This window comes from Salvia splendens, chromosome 3, assembly GCF_004379255.2.
Source record: "Salvia splendens isolate huo1 chromosome 3, SspV2, whole genome shotgun sequence".
Lineage (NCBI taxonomy): Eukaryota > Viridiplantae > Streptophyta > Magnoliopsida > Lamiales > Lamiaceae > Salvia > Salvia splendens.
Window position 1 is genome coordinate 16,210,254 of NC_056034.1, and position 20,184 is coordinate 16,230,437.

Consider the following 20,184-nt stretch of genomic DNA (forward strand, 5'->3'; position numbering starts at 1 on the left):
AATCGGCGTCAGACCAAGAATCGGCGTAGGCACGCCGATTTTGACGCCGATTTCGCTGACGCCGGCTGCAATGGTTCGGCGTCAGCACCGGCGTCAGCGAAATATCGGCGCGCCTACGCAGACGCCACCATTGCGGATGCTCCTAGAGATGGAGGAAAAATCGCATGGCCTTTTCTTTTATTAAGAAAGAACAATTAAAACTTTGATTTTCATATGGAAAAAGCTTATTGCATCAATAATAATCAAACAAAAATGGAAGTTGTTGGAGACTTGGATCAGATTTAAGAAATTGTGGAATGTCAATACATGCATAATGACTTTATTTCCCATATATAGGGTAGAATTACTATTCAATTCTGCCTCACCAATAACTAAAGATAGTACTACTAGCAAAGATAATACAGTAGTACTTACTAAACAATACGGAGTACTTTCATTTACTTTACATTGTGATATAAGACAAAAGGCAAACTTTCATTGATAAAATGCCACACAGCAGCAGGGGATGTTGTGCACATCCCCACCATCCAACAATACTTATAGATTATAGATAGATGTGTCGTGAAACTTCAACTGCACATCTTCAAATGTTATAGGTAACACTGATAATTCTCAGACTATTTTAAAGAAACTTCAAAAAAAACAATCTTGTCATTAAAATTCCTGTTTACTGTTGTTGGGCTTCAACTTTCTTTTTCTGCCACAGCCTATCGAGCGCACTGTCAGCATCACCCTGCACAACAGAGTTTCCCATCCTCAGAAAATATAAATCACATATGAAACAAGATGACATTCTTCTACCCATATGAAACTTAACAAGGTTAGCAAAATGAGAGCAATGAACAGAACCAATAGAAAGTTTAAACGTCGCCTTCTGCACTAAACTGTCAAAGGAGATTCTAGCAGTGGAAGGAAGCACCGCGCTTGACATTAAAACCCAGATTCAACACCAAACATGTGGACCTATTTTAGAGCAAAAGGTCGACTAGACCTCCTATGTGAAGTGTATAATTTCATGGCAGAACACTTATTTCCCAGCCATTTGATTCACTTTTTTTCTTAAAGATATTAGTCTACATGTAGTATTGAACCATTTTTAACATCAATCTTCTTATAATTAGAATGTAATGATGACAAGTGAGAGCTAAAAAGTGCAGTAATATCATAATATATAAGATATAACCACAACTGAAGCAGATACTCAAACTAGAGCAAAAAAGTGCAGCAGTATTGCAACCCAAGTGACATAAATTGTTGAAAGATTTCATATGATTTATAGTAATGAGTTTCTCCTTGTCAACCAAATAAAGAGACGAGACAACTACGAAGGAAAGCTAAGTCCAAGTTTGAAAGCTTCGGCAATTTCAATACAGCCTCTTGTTTTCCAAAATAATTTCTTTCTTTGGTTCCCAAATTCTTTTGATAAATCATTTTCCCCAGTATTTAGATTCTTTTTCCAAACACCAAAGTGCAATATAATCATTATCCAACGTTACTGCAACAGGATAGTCTCACTCATTAGGATTAGTTAGAAGAGCCAAGAAACATAAATTGATTTAGTTAATGACAATGAACTTAAAATCAAAATAAATGCACAAGACACTTGCCTGGGCGCGAATGAAACCACAAAGAGCAAAAGTTGAGAATTGACCGGTATATCTGCCACTCTCATCCACATGACCAACGTTGATCTGGACGGAGGCATGATCCTTGGAAGTGATCAGCCTGTTAGTGGCCGAGCTGCATTATCAACACGTATACAATCAGTAATGTCTATGTGCAATGACCTTTTCACAATTCTATACATCATGTCTACCAAATGGATAAAAAAACTAAAATTAGTTCATCAAACGATATACACACCATTTCCGTGGGATATAAAGATCCATGTTCTGCCCTTCTTCATTCTGCATATTTGCTAAGTTTTTTAAGCACTGGAGAAACACTATGAAACCACCAAGTACCTGAGTCAAGGAAACAACAATTAACAGTTTACAGTCTAGCTGTGTATAAAGAATAATAATGATCAAATACGAACCCTGCCCATCAATATCGCATAGTCTACATTCATCAAGTATAGCTTAAAAGTTTAATCTTAACAATCGGTCAATTATAACACTATATTAAGGTCGGTATGAAATCCAAATTGCAACAATCAAAACATGGTGAATTAAAATCGAGCAGATCATTGCGATTCAATTCATCGTAAAAAAAAAAAAAAAAAAAAAAAACTTAAGTTCCCACGCTCCGCCACTACAGATATCCTATTATCGACAAGATACTTCAAATTCATCCTTAATAGAGTCAATATTTCGTCGACGAGAATAACGATAAGCAATAGGGCAGCATTACACATATAGTACAAGTTTAAAAATCCTTATCGTCAAATCTAGGGGGAATGAAAAAGGTGACATGCTGAAAGATATCTCAAGCAAAATGGCCTGATTATTTTGGAATTAACATTCGCAGAAAGGGAGAACAAGATTACCTGAAGATGGAAATGCGGGAAACAATGGCTGAAGCTGCTGAACGATGGCGGCTTCCACTAATCTTCTTATATGAGAAGAATCCCAAAACCCTAACCCACTGGATTTTGTTTTGTGACATTTTTTTTTTTGGTTATTTAATTCAGTCCACTTTGGGAGCCCATTTGGTTATGCTTCACTTATTACAAATAAAAAAATATGGTAAATAATCGATTTTTAAAAATTATTTAGGGTGTTTGATTAAAAATATCTTATTAGAAAGAATATCAATTAATTTTTATTTTTTAATTTTTAAGAATAAAATCTTTAATAAAAATAAATATGATCAACTGAAATGTTGATGTGACAATCAAAATTTATGTGGCAAAGATGTATTTGGTGTGATCTCTAGAACTATTTATGTGGCAAGGTTGCACAAAATGTTACAAACACACGATATGCTCATGGGTCGGTTCCGGTTCATGATTTTCTAAAATTGAAATCGACGGTTTCGGACCGTAACCACCCATTCTCTTGTCATGAGTTTGAATTTTGTTAGGAGATGAGACTATAAATTAGTTTTGCACTACTACGTATGTAAAAACTTAGTATTGTTGCATATGATTTGTTAAACTACATTTTTAATCGAACTCTATACTTTGATGCTGATTAAGTTTGAGTCTTGATCTTGTTAAACCATCTAACAAAATTATCATATACTACATACGTAATCTATGTTAATTAGTCCAAATCATGTAAGAAGAAGCAGACACAAACTATGCTACACAACCTATAAAATATTGTATACTTTCTCTATTTACTAATAACCATTTCATTTTGCCATTTTTATCTATCCACCAATAAATATTACATTTACTTTTTTATAATTTTTATTAATAAATTACATATTTCATATCTTATTCACATTTTATTATAAGCATATAAAAATATGACATAATCAAATAGACCTTATATTGGTGGACTTTTGGCAATTCAACTTTTTCTGTGCGAGTTGTTTTTATTCTGAATTGCATTTTCTGGCCCATTGTCCGCAAGTAGTGGCTGCCCTCTATTAGAATTCAAATTAAAGAAGCAAAAAGGTCCCCAAATCAAAAGAAAAAAAGAAAAGAAAAAAGGGGCAAAAACTACAGTAGTAGTCGGAAGCATGCCCTCAACAATAAATTATTTATGCTTTCAATACTACTTCTAGTACATTTCAATTATAATTAAATAATACTACTATCCATATGATTTGTGAAAATAATAGGTAGAATCTGGCTTGAAATAAAATTAAAATAAAATGTTGGAGTAAAGTAGTGGCCTCCATAGTTAAATAGATTGCAACTCGCGAAAAATTGGACCAGAAATCACTTTGTGATTAAATATAATCTATATTGCCCTGACGGTCATACTTATTCCCTCCGTCCCATAATAATTATCATTCTTGGTGTTGACACGGATTTTAAGTAATGTAAAGAAAAATTGTTAAAAAGTTAGTGGAATGTGAGACTCATTTTTTTATATTGGTTTTATGATAAAATATGAGTGGAGTGAGTTAGTGAAACGTGGGACCTACTTACCATTTATGGTAAAAATGAAATATGACTCTTATTGTAGGACGGACCAAAATGGAAAAGAGTTACAATTATTGTGGAACGGAGGGAGTATATAAAATGGAGTACGGAGTGAGTAGTAGAGAGATGACCCAACAAGAATGCATCTAAATCCAAAATACAACTTAAATCTTGGTCCTAGGATTAGGTGATTTAATAGCTAATAATTAAATAAAAATACGGAAGGTTATTATTAATCATTTTAGGCCATTTTATAAAATCAGGGTTTGATGTTATTTTTAGATCATTTTAGGTCATCATTTATTAAAATGATCTAAAAATAAACTAACAATGACCTAAATATGCCATACGTATGATTGTGTACTGCAATTTTGGATTAAGATCCAGTTTTGCATAGATCAAAACTCCGGAGTAGTATTTTTATTTATACTCTCTCAGTCCCATAAGATATAGGTATACGATATGGCATGAGAATTAAAACAAAATTGGTAAAATAATAGAGAGGAGGAAAATGATAGTTAAAATAGTGTTAATGGTGGTATAGTTGTAAATAAGTTGATGTTTAAGGTTAATAAATTGAGATAACTTTCCATAGATGGAAATATATACTCCTTCCGTCCCATTGAAATAGGTCATATTTCATTTTTCGTCCATCCCATACAAATAGTCATGTCCATTTATGACAATATTTTTCTCCTTCTCTTTTACTTTATTATTTATGTGTCTCATCATCCACTAGACAATTTCAACTACTTTTTCTCATTCTCTCTTACTTTACCAATTACACATTAAAATCTGTGTCAACCCTAAATGACCTATTTCTATGGGATAGAGGAAGTATATTTTTTAAGGGATGGATAAAAATGAAAAGTACACATATATTTATGGGACATAGAGAGTATTATTTTTTAAATAATTTTAATAGGACAATTTATATGGCACCGTATTAATTTTATATGTTTTGGCCATATAAGAGCATCCACAATGGTCGCCCTAGTGTCCTGGTTGCCACATCAGCATTTCTTAGTTCGACCCTTCTTTTTGCAGTGATTCCGCCCTATCAATGACCCATTTTTCATTTAATTTTTAATATTGTTATTTTTTTATGCTTTCACATATTATAAATAGCAAAATTAAATACTCCCTCCGTCCCAACTAAGTTGAGTCATATTCTTTTTTGGAATGCCCCAACTAAGTTGAGTCATTTCATTTTTTAACAAAAAACAAAACATTCAATCACTCTTACTTTATTACATCGCTTACTTTACTCTCTCATTATCTTTCCTACTTTAATCCTCTCTCCAACTTTTCAACACAATTTCTTAATCTTCATGCCCAAAAGTTTTGACTCAACTTAGTTGGGACGAAGGGAGTGTTAAATTAAAGAACAAGCAAAACATACATTACTTAATTTAAAAAGAAGTTACAACGGAAATAATTGAAAGAGGTAAAATTTCAACGACCACTACGTGCCCAAACTTCTTCAACCATGTCGGTCATGAGTTGAAGATGGGCTTGTTGGTTGCGCATGTTCTCACTGCCTGTAATCTCTAATTGACTCCATACGGTAAACCGCAAATGACCGGCGGGGTAGCATGACTTGCGCTCGCTCTGGCTTCGTCGTCGGACCAATCGTCAACTCTTGGACCTCCATCTTCAATAATCATGTTGTGCAAGATGATGCACACGTACATGACATTGGCAATATGATGCATGTACCAAGAACGAGTAAGACCTTTCACTATTGCCCAACGCGCTTAGAGCACACCGAATCTTCGCTCCACATCCTTCCGTGCAGACTCTTGCTGTTGTGCGAAAAAATCTATCTTTGGACCAGTTGGGCATGAGACCGTCTTCAGGAAAATTGGCCATCTCGGGTATTTGTCATCAGCTGGGTAGTACCCTATATAATGCTATGTTGGCAGTGAACTCGATAACCGGACCGTCGTCGTTGCATTGCTCGGTGCAGAGACTCGAAGTGTTCAACACGTTAATGTCGTTGTTTGACCCGGCCACGCCGAAGAGTACATGCCAGATCCAAAGACGGTGGTCAACGATGACTTCAAGGATCCAAAGCGTCAATCACGCCCTCACAAAATTTTTCCAGGCACTCCCGCCAAGTTGTATCCCCGACGTAAAGATACTCGTCGAACATGTTCGTCGTGTTGCCGTAGGCCAACTGACGAAGCGCAACCATGCACTTCGTAAGCGAGGATAGCCCGATTTTGTGGGCCGCATCTTGCCGCTGCTGGAAGTACTCGCTACGCACCTCCATCGTCTGAACAATGCGGAGAAACAGTTCTTGCCGTATCCTAAATCGCCGGCAAAAAACCGTCGGTCCCCATTGTGGTTCATCGGCGAAGTAGTCTTCGAACAGACTTTGATGAGCCACGCCATGCTCTCGGCGGACGGATGTCCGGTGGCGGATGGGCCACGGGACCTACTCTTCGGCCTGCTCTTGCTGTTGTATTGCACGAATACCAGCAAGAATCTGGTCCCCTAAAGCAAACATTATGCGCTCCATAGCGCGATTTGGATCCTCGACGGAAACATTTTGGAAGAGTAAATGAGTGAGTGACAGAGATTTGAGAGATTTTGTGTGCGAGTTGTGTGAGAAATGAGTGAAAATGAGGTGTAGTTGTAGAATGAAAAAAAACCAAAAAAGGGAAAACGCGTCGCTCGTCCTCGTCCGTGGTCCTGCAATGGGCGGACGATCGGGCAGACGAGGGGTCGGGCGTGGCATCGATCGCGACAGAACTTTCGGTCGCTCGACTCGTCCGCCCGAGCAACCGTCCCTCTGCAATGGATAGACCATCACAGTCGAGAACGAGTGACATCCGCCCAAGGGAATCACTATTGTGGATGCTCTAGATAGGAGTACTCCATTATTTATTGTTAAAGTTTGTCAGCACAATTATTAGCCCTTCAATTACGCGTCGTCCCCTTATATCTTCAAATTTCAATCAACCAGTCTTGCATTAGTTGTTTAACCTCTCTTCTCTCTCTCTCTCTCTCTCTCATCCTTCCTTCCCCAATCCAGAAGAATCTAGGGAGTGAAACTCTAGATCGAGAAGTATACTATATATAACAGAGATTGTGAGCAATTAAGAAGAAGAGGTTTCGTTTGTAATGACAGGCACTTGGAAATTGCTGTTGGCACTATGCTTAATCGCGCGTCTCATACTCCCACACGCAATAGCCACGGCGGAAACGGGGTGGTGATGCCAGCGGTTAGATCGGGGTGCAGGGGCACCGTGGTGGAGTGTCTGGCCAACGAGGAGGATGAATTCGAGCTGGATTTGGAGTCGAACAGGCGCATCCTAGCCACGCGCCGCTACATCAGCTACGGCGCTCTGCAGAGGAACAATGTGCCTTGCTCGCGGCGCGGCGCGTCCTACTACAACTGTCGCCCCGGTGCTCAGGCCAACCCCTACAAGCGCGGCTGCAGCGCCATCACACGTTGCAGGAGCTGAACGTATTCCGCATCTAAGCTTTATCTAATATTGTTTCTTATTAATTTTACTTTTCAATTCTTCATTTTGTTTTGATTTCATTTTTTCTTCTTTTTTTGGGGGCGGGGAAAGGAATTAATAATTGAATATACATTGGTGTGTTGTTAATTGTAATGTTGTGCTTTCCATGTATACTTCTTTCTTGAGATTATTTGATTTGTGAATAGGAATCGTACATGTTCAGTCTTTTTTTCTCAGTCTGCTTAGATTTTCAGATCTTAAATGGAGTAGAATTTTGTAATATTGTGATGCATGTCTCTCAAAAATTCAATGAAAATTTATCCTTGGGATCTTTGCATAATCGAAAAAATGATAATGTCGATGAATAACTCAAATTTTCTGTGATTTACACACATATAGTAGTAGTATTAGGCCATTAGCAATGGGGCGCCCTAAGGCGCGCCACGTCATCAGTTTTATCCTCCTACCCCCCACCTGCAATGGGGCGCCCTCAGGTGTACCCTATATGTTATACTATTGTTTTGTTAATTAATTTAAATGTTTTCGAATATGTAATGCAAACTAAATTAAAAAACACAACGATTAACTAAAAACCGGTGAAGATTGCATTCATTAAACAAAAGTTACACAATTCAAGTTGGCTAATCTACGCAATTCTCAACTTCCGGCGGAGCTCATCGATTAACCCTCGGAGATATTCGGCTTCGGCGAGGTCCTTACACTTCTTGAGGGCCTTGTGCGTCTGCAACAACATCTTCGCCATCGAGGCTGTTGCCAACTGCTCGTACGCGGCGGCCATCGGGTTCGAGGTCGGGAGCGGGACCGGGATCGACAATGGGGCGGCGGCGGTCGAGGATGATGTCGCAGACGCCTTCCCCTTGGCCTTCGCAGCCTTGACGCCTATGGGATGCAGGGAGGACATCGGTGTGCTGGAACTCTCAATGTCCTCGTACGTCCGGTTGAGGTCCACTGGACGAGTTCCGCTTTCGCTGCTCGCTGCTTGTGTAACCACCAGCTTCGGTGGTCTTCGTCCTTTTTGTCGCCCAGGTGTGCAGAATCCCGCCTTGGAACTTCTGCTTGTCCCTCAAGAGCACCCAGATGGCCTCGTGCTTGAACTCACCGTACAGGTACAGGTACGACAACAGCGCTTTGGATCGCACGTCGCTCAAGCTCTTGCCGCTCCCCTGCTCCCTCGTGCACTTCTCATACTCCGACGAGAACAGGTTGATTTGCTTCTTCACCTGGTCCCAATGCTTGCGGAGCTGCTCCCGTTGGCACTTGTACGCGCTCGGTGGCTTCGCCGTATTGTAGCGCTCGGTGATGCGCTCCCAGTACGCCACCTGCCTCTGGTTGTTCACGAATATCGGGTCCTTCGATATGTCCACCCAACACCTCGCCAATATGAGGGTTTCATTCGGCTGGTAGTTCGTACGGCCGGGGGCGTACTCTTCACAATTTCCCGGAGGTGGCAACTTCTGCGCGCGGTGCCGGGTCCGCTTCTTTTTGGCGGGAGCGGAAGGGGTGGCGTCGACGGCAGCGCGGCGGGAGGAGGCGAAGGGTCAGTTTGGTGACGGCTCCATCTCAGACAAACCGTACGATTCCGTGCTGAATTCGGGATCGTACTGCGTGTTGGCGTCGAACGACCGATATTCGGTGGGTTCTGTACCCGGCCAACGCGCCTCCCCAAACATCGGACTCTTGGGACTTGAATCAATTTCATAGTAATAAAAATGTGAAGTTTCGAGAGTGAAATCGTGAAATGAAACGTTACAAATGAAGGTGGATTAGGGGTATTTATACAAAAAATAAAAAATGCGTGCCATCGACCGCGACCATAGTATGCCGATCCCACAATGGGGCGCCCAATGGCATGGACGATGACCTATCGTCCGTCGAGCCCACAATGACGCGGCGATGGCGGGCACCCACAATATGGGCATCGTCCGTGCCCAAGGACGATGGACGCCATCAGGTGGCCCGTCGCGGGCGCCCTTAGGAAAACAAATGAGGATCACCCAAAATTACAAAGAGAGACCTCTCGCATATTGCATTTTGTTGGCCACTAAAATTGTGTTAGAAATGGAGAGTGCTTGATTTGATGGGAGAGAGCCAGATAGATAACAACTCACACCACAGCTGGATGAGGGTGGTAGGCCATTAACGAAAATGGGATTCAGGATAATTATTTCTTTATATATATATTATCATAGCATCTAGTGGCCATCTACCACCTACTCCATTTTAATTTTCTCGTCATGCTTTTCGGTCCACGGAACAATATTCCATTTTATTTTTTTTGCTTGTCGCATTCCATTTCTTTCATATTTCTTCAAATCATTATTGTAAAACCTTAGTCTTATGATTGACTTCTATAAAGACATGATTTAATGTAATACCGATTATATCACCTCTAGTCAGTCATTACTATCAAGATATTTGGAATGAAAATTAAAAAGGTAAATGATAAGGCATAATATACTATACTTATCAATTTATCGCGCAAAGCGAGTGTTAATTGTGCAGGAATGCCGCTTGATCAGCTTGACCAAGGGTGACAAGGCCAAGTTGATCAAGTTGGTACAAAAGGTGAAAAAAGCCAAAAATCGGGTGGAATGATCAACGTGGTGATCAAGCAGTTAGGCGGGGACCACGACGTTCTAGAGGAGAGGCACGTGAGGCTGATGCGCTGGATGGTGATCATCAAACAGTTATCAAGGACGACATTCTAGAAGGGGACACGTGCTGATACTTAAGGCGCAAGGACGAAGCTGACTCATCATTCTGTTATGGAGGAACGACGATATTCTAGAAGAAGGGCACATATCAATTGATGAGACGCTCGATCCCAGCAAGGACGATTATTCGCTGCTGATGACGTTATCCTGGCTGGAGGTCGTTGCGGCGAGCTTATAAATAGAGGACGGGCCACCATTAGAAAAAGGGTTCGGAGAGTTCGGAAAAGCTCAGAAAATAATCTTCCTTTTTATCTTCTTTTAGTTTCCAGTTCCGAAGACAGCTTAGTTAGCGAAATGGTCAATTAGAGAAAGAGCGACCGAAGGGAGCGCGACATAATACTCAATATCTGTTCGGCGCCGTCCCAAGTTTCCGACCGATAGCTCCTCGGCCTTACTCGCTTTCCTACTTTCTGAAGTTGTTAGCTTAGTTTAATTCTGTGTTGTTCCGTAGTTAAAGTTTTGATTTTTTTTGTATTCCGCATGTTCACAGTACATGTTTTGGAGTTCTGAATATAAAATCGAAGTTGTTTTGCTTTCGTCATCTTGTTTACTGTTCCAGTTTATTTTCGTTGTTAAGTCTCTGATCCAGTGTGTCATTATGTTGAATGTTAAGGTGTCTTCGCAATTTCAAAGCATGCCTAGGTAGTTAAGTTCTTATTTCCGCATGTCGCTTACTTGATCCATTAATTGCGTCAGCATGATGGGTAGTTTGATCAAGTAGTTAGTTTACATTCTGCCTAGCATAAATCCAGTAGCGTAAAAACTCCCAACTTAAAGCGTGGCAGCAGCCGAGCCGTGTTCACTACTTACACACTCGATACACCGGTTTCTCTGTGGGATCAACCCCGTACTTGCCGCTTTACTGTTAAAGTAGTGCGAGTTCGGGAGTTATAAATTATATTGGTGGCGAGCGAGAGCGAGAACGCCTTGATCAAGTGGTAACGACATTTGATAACTGATCCACCCGATTAGTTATCTTCCATATAGCTTGATCCATTCGCTTCGCGTTTCTCAATCATACCACCAGTAAACATGCATTTCAACTATTCATAAAGGAATTTCAATGTAAAAGGTGTGCAAAATTTAAAATTAGCCCTTTTTGTTCGAAATGACAAACTCGTCACTAGGGATGTCAATCGGGTACGAGCTAGTCAAGTTGTGATTTCTTTCGAGTTATAAAAGTTCAACCCTAACCCTAAAAGCTCGGGTTTCGGGCTCGCCCAACGGGTTAATAGGGTTGCTGCCGATAACATTAACATGCGATCAATCTAATAAATAATGATTAAAATTAATTATATTCATACAATGTAAAACATTTAAATGATATATTTGAGATATATGTATGCTTAAACTCAATCATAAACTTGATGAAATACTAATATTTGAGATATTTCATAGAATTTTAATGCATGTTTAGAAATTTAAATATTTTTTTAGTGAATTTGAAGTTTTTAATTTATTTATCAATTATTATATTAATAAAAATTCAATATATAATTTGTATATTTAATATAAAACTGAAAGTTATTTTTTTAGTTATTTATATTATAAAATTAATCAATAAAGTGTTAAATTATGAGTAAAAAAATAGAATAATAGAATTTTATCAGATTTTCGGGCCAGCCCGTCGAGTTTTCGGGTCTGGCCCTAGTGTTGCGGATTAATCGGGTGTGGGCTAATCAGGTTTTGATTTTATAGGGCTAGAAATTTTCAGCCCTAACCCTATAAATTTGACGGGCTATTCGGACCAGCTCACGGGTTACGGGCTACACTTACATCCCTACTCGTCACCACTGTACAGAACAAGATTAGCTACAGAAACAATATTTGCCCTTCATGTTAACACAAGTACGCACACCTCTGTATTATTTGTGTTACAATGGGCTAATTTTGATCTTTTTCATAGTTATGGTTGCATTTATGTTTCTACTATTGCAAAGCTGTTTTCAATGTTGCTTCGAAAGGGTAGTTTTGCGAATTTCGACACATTTCTAATAGATAAAATCATGACAAATGTTCAAATCCTCCAACCGCACATAAAACAAACAGGCAAGCAATAGTAGAAGAAAATTTTGTTCAGAATGGCTATTGTATTAGGCTTGCACCAAATTCAAGCATACGACTAACTATAATGTCAACAGACATTAAGGTGATGAAGTGCTATAGAAGAATAAAGGGCCCTAAATCAAATATGGCATGATAACATTTTGATTAGATATTAACCTCAATATATTTCATCACAGTGCTCTTCTTGGAGGCTTTGTCATCAAGAACTAGCTGCACATCGTCACCCGATTATGCTCACATTCACGAGCTACGCTAGCTGATCACAATCGTGTGGTGACTGTATTGGCTTAAGCCATGAAACCAGCTGTATATGCTTGAAATCAAAGCTTGGACAAGTAATGAGCATGATCTGTTTTTGTTGCAGATAGAAAATCCTGCGCTGGATCAATCAGACACGCCATAAATATCTACACAAAAGCCGATATAGCTATTTTCACCTTACATGACTAATTAATTGGAACAGCTCTCAATTAGAAGACTTCCAAAAGCAAACGTGGTTATTATACTCGATCGTGAAGTACTAAAGCTTATACGTGATGAAAATCAAGGGAGACTAATATACAACAGAGAGGGGAAGTTTACCTCCTAAGTAGTATTTGGAAGCAACTACATTGCATCAAGAACTTTGATCCCGGCATTCTTATCCCACTCTTCCGGAGGGGCAGCATCTGCCATAATCTTTTCCTGTCCGTGCCAAAGTATCTGAATCCAAACGTTACATCACGAGTCTAGAGCCAAGGTCATTGGTGCAAAAAGAAGGGTACAGTCGGAAACAACTCACCTTATCAATGACACCAAATTCTTTAGCTCTAGTAGAGTCCATATAAAATGGCCTTTTCATCACATTGGCCACTGTCTCTTCTGACTGACCAAATGGAATGGAAACTGGTGAATTTTATTTCATAAATAAACAAGCTTGGAAATAGTTCAACGTATGTTTTATCCCCAAAAAAAGAAATTTGACATATCAACTCACGTTTCCAGTGTGCTTAGCTAGAAGTTTAACAAGGATGTCCCTGTTTATTATCACCTACAAAAGCAGCCCAATAAGTTGCAGAAACAGATTAACAGACTTTTGTGTGTTAGAACACACAAAAAAAACCTAAAACATTGTCAGTAAAGATCACAAGTCTCAATATGGAAGGAACTGCGTTATTTTACCCCAAATACATATATATGTGCCCCTATGATGCCACATGCATGGATTAAAAATACCCACTATATTTGGTTTCCAATATTGCTTATTATGCACTTATTATTACCACTACGCATGGATTAAAAACTTCCAGTCAGATGTAGTAGAGGCCGCAACGAGCTCAAAACTTGCCTCTTTTGCACGAATCAAAACATCACTGGCTGGCATTAAACCAGAGGATGGCACACGGGGCTGTTGAATCATAGCTGAAACAGAAAGTTATAACTGAACTCAGAAAAGTGATAGAGAAACTACTTACGAGTTGCACAAAAAAAAAAATTAACGGGTCATTTGTCAGTACTGTAAATTATTGAACTTTCCATTTTCCAGTTTATAATACCAACTTTAAAATCTGCCAGTAAATTAGTCAATATTGATTCCATCTGATTTTATTACCATGGAGGATGCTGGTCAATATTCATTTATTGACATGGATAGTTGGAAATTTGATGTGGCATAATCAGCGAAAATAAGAAGCCGCCACTGCTTCAAATCCTTTCGGTGTCGGTTTCACAGCTACCCATGTCAATACAAACATTGACTAGAATCATCTATGATTACAAAATCAAATAAAATTAATAGTGAAGTGGTTTACAGGAAGATTTAAAGTTGGTATGCAAAACCAAAAAGTGGTGAAAGTACAACAATTTACGGGCAAATAACACAAATTTAATGCAAGAAACTGAAAACTACCTTTGGCATGTGGCATCATGAACCTTTTGCCTTTGCTTCCAGCAGAGAGTAAGAGGCATGCATGACCTATAGCAGCTCCAACAGCAACAGTATGTATCTGCATATGAGATTAAGCATAAAGGTAGCCAGACACTAGGTATCATTTAAAACAAGTCGAGGCATGCTATTACAAAATGCAACTTAAAACTAGGTTAAGAAAGTGATACCTATCTTTGTCAAAAAGTTTGAGCACTTACTGCCATAATAATTACAAAAATGACCCATGTGATGTGAAATATTTGCAGAAAACAGGATAACATCAGTTCTGGAGAAGGTAGTTTTTTCTTTAGAAGATCCTGAGCACAAGGCACCATATGCAAGTTCATATACGGCATGAAATCAGGATGTTTTGTTCATAAATTTGCATTTAGCTACATTTTTCCAACTTATAGCTATAGATAAACTGTACGCTACCAAATTCAGTCAAGTAAAACCAAAAAAGCCACCACATCAAAGTAAATCATCTTGAAAGCACACTGTACACATAGGACATTCTCAATAAACTACTCAATTTAGGCATTTAAAGCATCAAAACAAGCAATGCGAGCCAGCATGATTAATTTATATGAAGTACTTGTACACACAGAAACCATACCCCATTCTTCAATTGCATCATAGCATCATAAATTGCGAAACCTTCAGTATCCATTCCAACCTTGCATAATAGAATATTTCAATTATTACTAAGAATGCACGTAAAATAAATTCAATGAGGAACTTCAAAGACAAAGAAATGGTTTAACAATGAATATGCAACAGCTGAAAAAAAGTTACAAAACATACGTGGTTTAGAGGAGAAGATATAAAATTACAAATGGACCCCCTAAAATTAGAAGGAAAACCGATAAGCTGCAATTTCGTAAGAACTAAAAGAAAGCAATAAGAAAATTGAGACAGACAATGCAAAACTAATAACTATAATGAGAAGTAAACAAAGTACAGTAAAATAATAAAAACTAACTATGGGATCAAAATTGGAGCTTAAGCTTTGTTTTCTCATTAAGCTCAATATACTGAAAATCTTTCATTCAACACTTAAGTTTGAGATAAGCAAAAAAACAATATAACTTCACCTGGACAGAATATAGATATGATACTATCCACCTAGGGTGGCAGTTTGTGTTATTGCATCTATCATGCATTGTTTATCCAATTTATTTCATCATGAACATAAAGTCATAAAGATAAGTATAACTTCAACTGAATATGAATATTCATGTTTCCTAGTTGTGCTGGTGTTGAATCTGTCTGGTCATTCCATATCATGTCATTTTTCTCTATAATTCATGCTTGCTATCATTTTCTATCTTGCTACATTTAGGCGGTGTTTCCAAGTCATTCCAAGGATCCCCAACCCTATTATCCGAATATATTTCAAGACCAAGCAAATATTGACATGATGTTCACCACTGTCTCTTTTTTCATTCAAATAAAATGGTACTGATGGTTTAAAGGAGACTATCAATCTTAAAACACGAAAGACAACTGCTAACACTCTACGGTTCAATTGCGTTTAATCAGGCTAGAAACTCCTGCCCATGGGAGGGGAGCAACAGCTGGAAACAACTGCTACAGAAAATTTATGTAATGAAGGGACTGTACAGGGACGAGAGAGCCTAAGAGAATACGAGATCGCATCTTTTGAATAAAATTTGAAAGCAACTATTAAGTTAATCACTTAAAGTCTCACCGTTTCACCATCATCACGAGTTGTTCCAGTGGAATTTATGTAGAGATAAATTGGCTCTTTGGGATCCATCCACTGAAGGTACATCAACTCAGCTACAATAAGCTCAGTAACAGCTGGAACCAACTGAAACCAGAAAGGTCCATATTATTTGCATGAATTAAGCTAAATTGTTATCCGGAATCTGAACAAAATAATAAGAATAACACAACTTCCATCTAAGAACCACTTGGATGTTCTAGCACAGCACTGAAACACACTTATAGGTGGTCTCATGTCAAGAGCATGCCAATTAACAAAAATCAGTTGAGCAGGATGTGGAAGAGGAAAGAGTTATTTGGTAGGTTGGTGCACATGACATGGAGTACATACATGTACTACTTTTTTTTCTGAATACTTTCTATTAGTTCCATAATGACCTAAATCTGATTCAAAGTTCATCTTCACTTTAATATCAGGAATGTAATATGCTAAAAGAGGGAAGAGTAGAGTCAAACTAGTAACCGGCATGCCAATGTACACTATTCTTCCGTGCAGCAATAGTGACGGTAAGTCTGGTGGAGGTCTTCTTGGTCTGTGCTCGTTGTACGAAACAGATCTCTCTACCTGTTTCAAGCAGCAACAATAATATTCATAAGTGAAAAGTACACTATTTAAAATTGTGATTTCTCCACAAAAACTAAAATTAATTTTCAAAGCAGAAGAGCCTAATCTCTTCATTTTGGTAGGAAATGATCAAAGTAGAAGAGCCCAAGCTCTTCATTTTACTCAAGGAAGCTGAGATTATATGGCATAGGCATATGGTAAACGTGAAGGACCAGTTCAATTCGATTCCAAGGATCTTCAACAGAGGTTCACATGTATAAGTGTTGAATCTTTATCTGTGGACAGTTGCATCAAGATTTCATAGTTTCTAATTTCCTCTCCAGATACATAAAACCGAATTGCAAACAATAATTATCATTCTATCAAAATTAAAAAATCAAGCAGTCGACGAGTAAACGGTTGAAACTCGAAGTGAGCGAACAATTGCAAGCACACAGCGACAAAGTAGAAACAGTAAATACCTGGGCAGGGGTAGCCATGAGGGTTGGGGAGTCGAAAACGTCCAAAATCGGTGGCGTATCGGAGTTTTTGGGTCTGTTGAGGAGCGTATCTGGAAGGGAGGCGAGCCTCGATAGGAAGGGGTCTTTAGGGTTGAGTGGAGCCATGGGAATTTTAGCGCAGTTGGTTACACCTATACCACGCCGTTTGGAGGAGCAGCAGAGAGGCGAAGCCATGGGCATCCGCAGACAGTTAGCCATTGTAACCTCCTTGCCTTTGAGTTTTGGTGCAAAGAGACGAAGCTGTGAAACTGTGTTATCAAACTATCCATACCCGATTTCAGCTCCGATTCGGGTCGGGCAAGTTGTCAAATACTCGTAGTATTTGTTTAAATTATGGTTATGAATTGCTACATGATGGTTATAATTCATGATTGAATCAAGGATCTATTCCTTTCGCTCTTGTTTCTAATGATGAGCTAGATTTGTAAGATAAAAAGAAATATGTGCAGTGTTGGGTTAAAGAATAAAAATTAGTACCAAGTTGTTGTGAGATAGAAACACATCATGCAATTTAAATACTACTAGCAGCACAAGAACTACACCTGTTATTATTCTAATACATGTCTCACCATGAATCAATTACAAAGGGGATGGGAATGGGAATGGATAATCAATCATATAAGCTCCACCATAAATAAGTAGCAAACAATAAAACAACTCACATTTACCAAGTTGATGCCATGGTAAATCTGATCCCCTCTCTCAGTACATGATCCATATGTCCCAACTCAGTTACCAAATACTACTACTAGTTTTTAAAAACTGCTTAAAACAAGTACCTACTGCTAGTTAAAGAAGATGGTTCCCACCTGCTAAACAATTATTACTTGGCCTTGATTTCTTCCCCTCCGCGGCCTCCATCAATCACTACAGGCTTCATATTCTCAGTCCTCAGAGCCTCAGCAATCTTCTCAACAGGTATGATAGGAAGATGTGCTGCCACCTTGTACCCATTCTTAGCAGCAACCTCAACCTTCTGATTGTACATCTCCGAGCAATAACCTGCTAGTGGACCAGCAGCTAGAGCGGCTCGTTGGAAGAGGGCATACTGGTTCAGCAAATGCCATACATACAGTGCATACTCCTCAGTCACCGGTTCATACTTGGTGTAGAAATCATTGGCTACTGGCTCATACTTGAAATACACAGATTTTGCATGTCCAGAAGCCGTCTCCACCATCCCGGTTTTCTGGACATCAGCCATCACACATCGAGCAGCAACAGGTGCTCTCCGAGCTTGGTTGAAGGCTTTGAAAGATGCACGTTTCAGAGATGAGGGCACGTACTTCTTCATTCTGTGCACAGATTCATCAACCTGCATAATCCCGTACAGTTTGGTTTATCCTTTTATTCTGCAGGATGAAAATAAATTGATCTCTCCACTAGAGGCTGTCATTTTCCAAGAATAAATACCAATTGATTCTGTGTGGAGTCGAAGGTGAATCCCTTCATGAAAAAAGGATGGAGAAATGGTACATCCATAGCATAAGAGATCATCTATATTCAAGGATTTAAACAAGTGGAGCAATGTTCAAATAACGAGTTCATCAAATAGTTGTGTCACAGAATAACATGAAAGTTGGTGTTTTAAGGAGGAGCTCAAAAGTGAACCACACAATCTTAAATCAGTTGTACAGTAATAAAGAATGAGAAATCAGTGGAACCGATCAAAAACTTTCCTCTGAGATCAAAATGAACTTCATTTGTACTCCATTAAACAAATTCTGTGGCCTCACAACTATCCGAATGTCAAAACAAAAGAAGGATCTATTGATCACTCTTAGGAAAATAAAGATCTTCAATTGTGATTTTAAAATATGGTAAAGAGAGTATTTGGTTTCTCTTTAAAAATAGTACTCCTTCTTAATCAATTTAACTAATTGGGTCAATGTACAGAAAAAAATTAAGAAAATAGCTCTGAAAGAACTCAATCCAACAGCTTCAACCTCCGGCGATGCCACTGCGGCATTTTTTTTTTCTAAACAGAACCTCTGCATCACCATCCATATCATGCCATAATAACATACTCAAGGCATTATTTCCTTGAATTCTAAAAAAAAAGATGAATTAAGGAAAATGCCTAAATCCAGATAACAAGATCATCAAGCCACACCACTTAACAAATTTTTTTCGTTGGACTAGTTAATTAAATCAACCTAATTGAGAATTATAGTATTCTTCATCAAGGCCTCAGCAGTTAATCCTAATAAGATCAAACGAACAAAATCGGAAATGATCGAAATAAACAAAAAACAGATAATCGGAGAAGAGATTACGTGAATATTTTTGTTTGAATTTCATGTACTGTGTGTTTAGGAGTATAATATTGCAGATCAGATAATGATAGTGAATGGAATTGAAATGACATTGTACCTTGCGATCCGCAAAGGTGAGGAGTTGAATGGGGAGATGGTGTGTTTTGGCGTAAAGCGGGGCAATAAGTGCCCTGACAGAGTTCTCAACGACGCAAATAGTGGGCTTGAGGCGGCCGGATCTCTCCTTGGCGAAACCGTAGATGGTGGCGATGAGCATCATCAAATGAATGGTGGCGACAACCACGAAATCTAAATACTTGAGCCTCGACCTGTTGTCATCGCCCCTCGCCTTTACTTCACACAAACCAATTTGCCATTCATTAATTAATACATGAAATCAAATCTGATGATTGATGGCGGGCAGGCTTACGGATTTAGGTTGTTGGAGACTGCAATCTGTTTTTGCCATGACGAATTACAGCAGCGCTAATCTCCTCTCCTCTGTCTGCTTCTTCTTCGTCTTCCGATCTAGAGGGATTTTTTGTTAATGAGAGAGAAGAGAGGTGGTGTATTGTTATTGTGCGTGTGTGTGTGAAAGAAATGCGTGTGAAATTAATGACATGCAAATATGTTACCTCTTCTCATATTTTTATTTTTTTTCAAAATAAAAGAAAGTAAATTAATATAATTCCATATTTCCATGAAAGTAGTAAATACCACGCGACTATGCTATTGTTTCAGATATACCGGGATATACTAATATGCTAATTAATTTTAAAGTTACAACGTATGTCCAAGTGATGCCACGCGACACGAAACATGCAATATTGTAAACACTAAAATGCAATATACATTTGTAGAAATTATAAATAGATTTCGACAGATTGCATTTTAG

General features: G+C 38.6%; 3 protein-coding genes and 1 pseudogene across 10 annotated transcripts; 1 reads left to right on the forward strand and 3 right to left on the reverse strand.

Moving 5' to 3' along the window:
* Nucleotides 1-410: 410 nt before the first annotated feature.
* Nucleotides 411-2,611, reverse strand: LOC121797261 (40S ribosomal protein S21-2-like). Its single transcript, XM_042196022.1, has 4 exons — nt 2,489-2,611; nt 1,864-1,964; nt 1,608-1,740; nt 411-733 (listed from the first exon to the last, which is right to left on the reverse strand). Exons 2-4 carry the CDS (start codon nt 1,911-1,913, stop codon nt 668-670), a joined length of 249 nt encoding a protein of 82 aa, XP_042051956.1. The 5' UTR covers nt 1,914-1,964; nt 2,489-2,611; the 3' UTR covers nt 411-667.
* A 4,557-nt stretch (nt 2,612-7,168) lies between these two features.
* LOC121794796 lies at nt 7,169-7,512 on the forward strand (annotated as a pseudogene).
* A 4,772-nt stretch (nt 7,513-12,284) lies between these two features.
* On the reverse strand, nt 12,285-17,482 carry LOC121795249 (ATP-dependent Clp protease proteolytic subunit-related protein 3, chloroplastic-like). 7 transcript variants are annotated; one of them, XM_042193742.1, is made up of 10 exons: nt 16,996-17,479; nt 16,433-16,534; nt 15,932-16,054; nt 14,837-14,896; nt 14,203-14,299; nt 13,642-13,715; nt 13,291-13,344; nt 13,096-13,179; nt 12,897-12,998; nt 12,285-12,721 (listed from the first exon to the last, which is right to left on the reverse strand). In XM_042193742.1, exons 1-9 carry the CDS (start codon nt 17,230-17,232, stop codon nt 12,921-12,923), a joined length of 909 nt encoding a protein of 302 aa, XP_042049676.1. In that variant the 5' UTR covers nt 17,233-17,479; the 3' UTR covers nt 12,285-12,721; nt 12,897-12,920. The 7 variants fall into 7 exon arrangements, 6 of the variants coding, with proteins under 6 accessions (XP_042049676.1, XP_042049675.1, XP_042049674.1 ...); XM_042193741.1 differs by having other exon boundaries at nt 12,285-12,688; nt 16,996-17,478; XM_042193740.1 differs by having other exon boundaries at nt 12,285-12,693; nt 16,996-17,478.
* A 345-nt stretch (nt 17,483-17,827) lies between these two features.
* LOC121795250 (stress-related protein-like) lies at nt 17,828-19,863 on the reverse strand. 2 transcript variants are annotated; one of them, XM_042193743.1, is made up of 3 exons: nt 19,720-19,863; nt 19,408-19,638; nt 17,828-18,349 (listed from the first exon to the last, which is right to left on the reverse strand). In XM_042193743.1, the coding sequence occupies exons 1-3, from the start codon at nt 19,756-19,758 to the stop codon at nt 17,858-17,860; spliced, it is 762 nt and encodes a 253-aa protein (XP_042049677.1). In that variant the 5' UTR covers nt 19,759-19,863; the 3' UTR covers nt 17,828-17,857. The 2 variants fall into 2 exon arrangements, with proteins under 2 accessions (XP_042049677.1, XP_042049678.1); XM_042193744.1 differs by having other exon boundaries at nt 19,408-19,643.
* Between the last annotated feature and the right edge of the window lie 321 nt (nt 19,864-20,184).

Excerpts from the sequence above, each read along its gene's own strand:
- LOC121797261 (XM_042196022.1), bottom strand. The coding sequence starts at position 1,913 with ATGCAGAATGAAGAAGGGCAGAACATGGATCTTTATATCCCACGGAAA. Across the intron at positions 1,741-1,863 it reads CTTTATATCCCACGGAAATG|CTCGGCCACTAACAGGCTGA; the intron begins GTGTGTATATCG and ends TTGATAATGCAG. Across the intron at positions 734-1,607 it reads GTGGTTTCATTCGCGCCCAG|GGTGATGCTGACAGTGCGCT; the intron begins GCAAGTGTCTTG and ends TCTGTTGTGCAG.
- LOC121795249 (XM_042193739.1), bottom strand. The coding sequence starts at position 17,232 with ATGGCTAACTGTCTGCGGATGCCCATGGCTTCGCCTCTCTGCTGCTCC. Across the intron at positions 14,897-15,931 it reads CTCGTGATGATGGTGAAACG|GTTGGAATGGATACTGAAGG; the intron begins GTGAGACTTTAA and ends CTATTATGCAAG. Across the intron at positions 14,300-14,836 it reads TGATGCAATTGAAGAATGGG|ATACATACTGTTGCTGTTGG; the intron begins GTATGGTTTCTG and ends TCTCATATGCAG.
- LOC121795250 (XM_042193743.1), bottom strand. The coding sequence starts at position 19,758 with ATGGCAAAAACAGATTGCAGTCTCCAACAACCTAAATCC. Across the intron at positions 19,639-19,719 it reads GTCTCCAACAACCTAAATCC|GCGAGGGGCGATGACAACAG; the intron begins GTAAGCCTGCCC and ends TGTGAAGTAAAG. Across the intron at positions 18,350-19,407 it reads TCACCTTTGCGGATCGCAAG|GTTGATGAATCTGTGCACAG; the intron begins GTACAATGTCAT and ends GGGATTATGCAG.